Source organism: Lontra canadensis, unplaced genomic scaffold (assembly GCF_010015895.1).
Source record: "Lontra canadensis isolate GAN:19392208 unplaced genomic scaffold, GSC_riverotter_1.0 scaffold43, whole genome shotgun sequence".
Classification (NCBI taxonomy): domain Eukaryota; kingdom Metazoa; phylum Chordata; class Mammalia; order Carnivora; family Mustelidae; genus Lontra; species Lontra canadensis.
Genome location: NW_022631037.1, coordinates 7,435,847 through 7,442,539, shown reverse-complemented (window position 1 = coordinate 7,442,539; position 6,693 = coordinate 7,435,847). Strand labels below are relative to the sequence as shown.

The window sequence follows — 6,693 nt, the reverse complement described above, 5'->3', positions numbered from 1 at the left end:
AGACAGAGATACCTGCTGTAATAGTAAAATACTATTCTTCTTCTAAAAGTTAATTTCCCCCTTGTTATCTAAAGGCATACACCTAGTAAGTTACCTGTCTACTCTCAAAACAAAACAAAACATAACTTTAAAGCTGGAAATGATGAATTCCATTTCTTCAAAGAGATTTGGGAAAATTTATTGAGCTCCTCTGAAGAACTAAATCAACCTCAGGTTGCATCCATATACTGGAAAAGTACAGACCCCCAAGGGGATCAAACACATTGAACAGCTGCTAGATGTCCATTCAAACAGGCCTAGAAAGGTGATTATTTGATGCGTTTCTCCCGGGAGGTTTGCATCTAAAATGAAACTAGAAATCACATTCTGTCCTGTAAAGTAACTCTGACGGGTCCAACCTGGGAGGAGGTACGTAATTAATAAATGAAAATTACTAAGCTCATTTCCTGCGCTTACTTCTTCCCACACTATCCTCTCTTGAGGAGTCTACACCTGATACTTGCTCAGCTTCTAAAAAAAGGGGGATTTGAAATAAAGAGGACATAGCAGTTGGTTTTGAACAGGTACATAGAATAATATAAATAATAGTATAATAGGGAATAATACTAATAGCATAAATGGGAAGCTCCTTGAGGGTAGTATGCCTTTGGCCTAGGAAGCAGCATGTGGTTAAGAATGTCACAGACATAGATTGCTTGATTATATTGAGTTAAAGAATGCATGTCTCCAATCTTCAGGGTCTAACCTGGAGAAACTGCTCATCCACCAAATGGTCATTTACATCTTGGACCAGAAAGATACCATAACTTCTATCTAGGCCTTCACACTTTGACAAATGCTACATTGATCTCATTAATAAAGATTCACAGTGTTTTCTGAGATGGACTGTTTCCACAAAAGGAGGTGGTTATGTTAATGGTAACTGAATTATGAATTTTGTATTATTAAATAAAAAAAAAATCATTGCTGCAAGTGTAGTCCCAGATTATCAAAATTGTGAAAGCACTCAAGTGACTCTCTACAGATTATTATATTTACTCATGGGAATTTTTCTTTTTTTAGTTGCTCCTAAAAATGAAGCTTTGGAGTCCCCCCGATCAAACAAACCCAATCAATACTCAATGCTATTTCTTAGGAAGGGATATGCCCATTTCATGCTATTTTGCCTGAGTATTCTCAACAAGGTCAGAGAAGCATTTCCAGAGGTAGTGATATTTAAGACAGATATTAAAGAGGTCAAGGGAAGGAAGGGATACAGAGAAGCTTTTCTGTTCCAAGAGCTAAAACAGGGATTCCCAAGGCCTGTGTGCCTAGAACCAACTGCATCAGCATCACTTGGGAACTTGTTAGACATGCAAATTCTCAGCCCCACATTTCCTGCATCAGAGTCATTAGGGTGAAGACCCGCAATCTGTTTTAACAAGCTCTGTAGGTGAATTTCATGTACCCTTATACAGAGAATCACCGGGCTAGAAATTAGTAATTTGAAAAAAAAATTGATGGAAGGAACTCAAATTCTTCAGTCTGGTTCAATTTTAGACTAAGTGTGGGTAGTGGTAAAGCTTGAGGATGAGAAGGCAGGCAAGATGGCGGTATGTACCATGTGCTCTGGAATGGAATTTTTACTGTATCAATTAGGATGATGGCGAGCTATGGAAATGTTTGTAAGCAGCCATGGACTACAGAATTAGCTGTCAGAGTAACTCTAGAAGCAGCAGGAGACATAGACGGAATCTCTGTCTGGATGAGGATGGCCAAGGAAGCAGGGTTGTAATTGGTTGGGAGATGAAAGGATGTCACCGTTACAGAAGACTTCTAGGGGTGGGGAAAGGACTTTCACTCCAAATTAGGATGGGCTGAGGAGGAGAGAGAAGTCAGTGGGTAGAGGTTGGAACTACTAAGAATACTTAAAAATACCTGAGTGCACTCTCTCACTCTCCCTTTCTCCAAATATATATATATATATATATATATATATATATATATATATAAAATCATATATACATATGTGATAATAAATCATGGAAATACATGAGATATTCAAGGGAAAATATATATAAAGAAGAGAACTAAAGCGTGGGGAAGAAAGGCCCTGAAATAGCTGAAAAGGCATTTATGGGTATGCTGGACAGCAAAATAAACTTTAGTCTCTTTTTGCATGACCACCTGGGACTTTGCCATCTATTATCTATTTATTTATTTTTTTTAAAGATTTTATTTATTTATTTGACAGACAGAGATCACAAGTAGGCAGAGAGGCAGGCAGAGAGAGAGGAGGAAGCAGGCTCCCCGCTGAGCAGAGAGCCCGATGCGGGTCTCGATTCCAGGACCCTGGGATCATGACCTGGGCCAAAGGCAGAGGCTTAACCCACTGAGCCACCCAGATGCCCCTCTGTTGTCTATTTATAAAGAAAAAAAAAAAAAATCACTGGCTTAGGTATAAAAACGTGCCTAACCTGGAAGAGATAGAGTTTGAGTAATTTTGAGAGAGATTACACTTTTTCAAAGATAAAGGCTAATATACATAGGTATATATATTTGTGTGTGTAGATATATATATCTATATATATATAAAATATCTACAGATATATAGGTAAGTATATATATATATATATAAAATCTATATTAAAAACTCAAAAGCAGCAATTTTTTTAAAGTTAATTTAACTTAATGAAAAATAGAGGAATTAAGGACATCCCCATAATGTCCTTGACAAAAGGAAAACAAAAACTGATTTCAAGCACACTTTAAATATTCAGAAGTTGGCAAATAAAGAAATTAATAATCATAAAAAGACAGTTGGCTATAGTCCTTTCTCCCCTCCCTCCATTGGCATGAGCCTAAAATGAGCATCACATACTCAGCCAGTTTATCCAATATCCCCCCACATACCTTCTTTTCAAAACTTAAGCTTTACTACATTTACTGATGTATATTTAATGGAGATCCTCTCCATTAAAAATAAGTCAGTTTATAACAAGAATTTGTTTCCACATTATCCCCTTGGTCCTAAGGAGGGTTGTAAGGACACCAGGCCACTTCATGCTACTTTGGGGCTGTCACGGAAATTACCGTCAGACTTACCAAAAGCCAGTGTGATATGTGGGAAGAAAAGAAAATGTCACCTTAATCTTCATGTTGGCCTATCTAGCAGCTGATGTCAATTTTTTGTTTTGCAAGTAAATCATCCCAGAGGTGGAAAAAAAAAATCTGCAATCTTTCCAAAATATATGGTTGCCTCTGGTCATCTTAGGTGCCTTTCCATTTACCCTGACCATCCCACCGGCCCCATCTTAACAGCTTCTAAAGGAAACACACACACACACACACACACACACACACACATATTTTGGGAGAAGGTGGTATAAGATGAACTCTCTGTTTTCACCAACAGTCCCTCCTTTCTCTCCAAATTACAGATAATGAGGCCAGTCGTGTAATTACTGAAGGAATTTAGAAAAGTCATTACTGAAAGAGTCTCAAAAATGGCGGTGTCTGCAATGCAACAAAACTCACTTTCTAGCTACCAGAACCACCTGGAATGTGATAAACACTTTGAGTTTGCAACCCCAGAGGCTACACCAAAGGACGTGCCCTACTAGCAAATTACCACAAGAACCCACTACATTCCCCTCATTTTGATTTTGTAATGAGAAATCCCATTAAGCAGGAATAATTTTAAGTTGTGACTGTTCAACAGAGTTTCGACGGAGTGCGGGCCCGAAGAAGGATGCCTGGTTTGAAGGACTTTCTGTGGGATCCTGTCCTTAGAAGCCCGTGATTTGCGGACAGCTCTGCCTTCACTTGCTCCTGCTGGTCACTGGAGGGCTGAACTGGTTCGGCGTGTTTCTCAAATTGAAGCGCTTAGCTTTGATGGGGCAGGTCAAGACTGCAGGGGCGAATGGCTAGTCCCAAAGCTGGAGCACACGTGTTCGCGGAACTTACACCCTACTCCTAATTCCGACCCCTCTGTATTCGGTGGCAGAGAACAATTCTCCAGCCCTGCGGTCTCTGTACCTAGAATCAAGAACGTGCCGACCCCCCTTCCCCGCCCCCCTTTCACCTAGCGACCCCCAGGCTCCGCTGCCTCTTGTCTCCATCCCATTGTGACGCCAGTGGCTCAGGCGGAGCCCTGTATGGGACTCACAAAGGCAGGTGCAAACTACAAGCGCCTCAGTGCCCTGGGCGCTTCAGGCTGGCTTGGGCTCCGGTCCTGCTGCTCCAACCCCAAGGGCCCCCGAAAGCGAGCCCTGACACCTCCATCCTTCACCATGGCCAGCCAGTTATGCCTCCCCGCCACCCCTCGCCTTGCATCCTTGAAACCCTTGAAGCCGCCCTTGGGAGATGTCCAAGTGGGCATCTGCGTGGCGATCCAACGCAGCGACGGGCGGATCCATCTTGCTGTGGTCACAGAGATCAAAAGAGAAAACTCTTGGGTCACGGTGGAGTGGGTCGAGAAAGGAGTCAAAAAGGGTAAGAAGGTTGATCTAGAGACCATATTCCTGCTGAATCCCGCGCTGGCCTCGGCTGAACACCCCACGGCGTCCTCCCTGCTGCCCTTGTCTCTGGGGCCCTCTTCAGCCATCGGGGACCAGTACACCGGCGCGCGGTGGATTGCCGCAATCCCGCAGAAAAACGAAACGCCCTCGGGGGACAGCCTGGCTCTGAGAGTCCCCAGCAATCCTTGCCTGATGAAGCGCAAAAAGTCTCCCTGCCTACGGGAAATTGAGAAATTACAAAAGCAGCGGGAGAAGCGCAGGCGGCTGCAACTGGAGATCCGAGCCCAGCGCGCCCTCAATGTCAACACTGGAAACCCCAACTACGAGATCATGCGCATGATCGAAGAGTACCGCAGGCACTTGGACTGCAGCAAGGTGTCCAGCCTGGAGCCCCAGGAAGACCATCGGATCTGCGTCTGCGTGAGGAAGCGTCCTCTCAACCAGCGAGAGACCACCATGAAGGACCTGGACATCATCACCATCCCCTCAGACAACGTGGTCCTGGTGCATGAGTCCAAGCAAAAGGTAGACCTCACTCGCTACCTGGAGAACCAGACCTTCTGCTTCGACCATGCCTTCGATGACACGGCCTCCAATGAGTTGGTGTACCGGTTCACTGCCCAGCCGCTGGTGGAGTCCATCTTCCGCAAGGGCATGGCCACCTGCTTTGCCTACGGGCAGACGGGCAGTGGGAAAACGCACACCATGGGCGGAGCCTTTTCGGGAAGGGACCAAGATTGTTCTAAAGGCATTTACGCCCTCGTGGCGCAGGATGTCTTCCTCCTGCTCAGAACCACAGCTTACGAGAAGCTGGACCTCAAAGTCTATGGGACGTTTTTTGAGATTTACGGGGGCAAGGTATATGACTTGTTGAACTGGAAGAAGAAGCTGCAAGTCCTTGAGGATGGCAATCAGCAGATCCAGGTGGTCGGACTGCAGGAGCAGGAGGTGTGTAGTGTGGAGGATGTGCTGAACCTCGTGGAACTAGGAAACAGCTGTCGGACTTCTGGACAGACATCAGTCAACGCCCACTCTTCCAGGAGTCACGCTGTGTTCCAGATCATCCTAAAGTCAGGAGGGAAACTGCATGGCAAGTTCTCCCTCGTTGACTTAGCTGGGAACGAAAGGGGAGCAGATACTGCCAAAGCCAACAGGAAAAGGCAGCTGGAAGGGGCGGAGATTAATAAAAGTCTGCTGGCGCTCAAAGAATGCATCCGGGCTTTGGGTCAGAACAAGTCTCACACCCCATTCAGAGCCAGCAAACTGACGCAGGTGCTCCGAGACTCCTTTATAGGCCAGAATTCCTCCACATGTATGATTGCTACGATTTCTCCAGGGATGGCCTCTTGTGAAAACACCCTCAACACTTTAAGATACGCAAATAGAGTGAAAGAATTGACTCTGGATTTCAGGCCCCACCATCGCTGTCTCTATCCGGTTGGACCTGAGGTGCCAAGGATGTTGGAAAATAACATTACGGATTCAAAAACATCCCTTCAGGGGGATGGATTTATTAAAGTTTCTGGTGATATACAGAGTGAGAAGGAAGAACAGGTTAAAGATATTGAAACGTCACCCACTCCATTAGCAGAGGATAGAAGGTCTTCATGGAAGGAATCAAGCCAACGGCCAGGGAAAAACATACAGGAGACAGCTGGTGGGGTAAACTGTGATGTTGATTTTTGCATTGCCCAATTATTGTCCATTTTGGATCAGAAAATAGGTATTCTGACTGAGATTCAAAAGAAGCTGAAATTATTACGAGCTGACCTCCAAAAGAAGACCAAGTATGGTGGAGCTAGTGGCAAGAGGTCAGATCTGAAATGATGGATACACTGCTGTGGCCCCTACCTCTCTTATTATAAAAGAAAATGTCCAAATTATCTAGATATAAAGATCCTCCTGGAAAACTTAGAACATCTTAAAATATGCTTGTCAGAAATGTCCTCTTGCTTCTTCCTCTGTATTTTTCTGTAGTTTGTTTTCATTTTCTAGGACATACGTGCTCAACTGGGAACCATTTACCTCCCAGGGACATTTGACAATGTCTGGAGACATTTTCCATTGTCAAAACTGAGTTTGGCAGTGGGGGGCAGTTATACTGGCATCTATCGGATAGAAGGCCAGAGATGCTATGAAAACAACCCTATGATGTACCAGACAGACTCCCACAACAAATAACTATCTGGTTGAA

General features: G+C 44.3%; 1 protein-coding gene across 1 annotated transcript; it reads left to right on the top strand.

The window, feature by feature from the left end:
• The first annotated feature begins 4,136 nt into the window (after positions 1 to 4,136).
• KIF2B (kinesin family member 2B) lies at positions 4,137 to 6,484 on the top strand. Its single transcript, XM_032871766.1, has one exon. It carries the CDS (start codon positions 4,137 to 4,139, stop codon positions 6,324 to 6,326), a length of 2,190 nt encoding a protein of 729 aa, XP_032727657.1. The 3' UTR covers positions 6,327 to 6,484.
• The last annotated feature ends 209 nt before the right edge of the window (positions 6,485 to 6,693 follow it).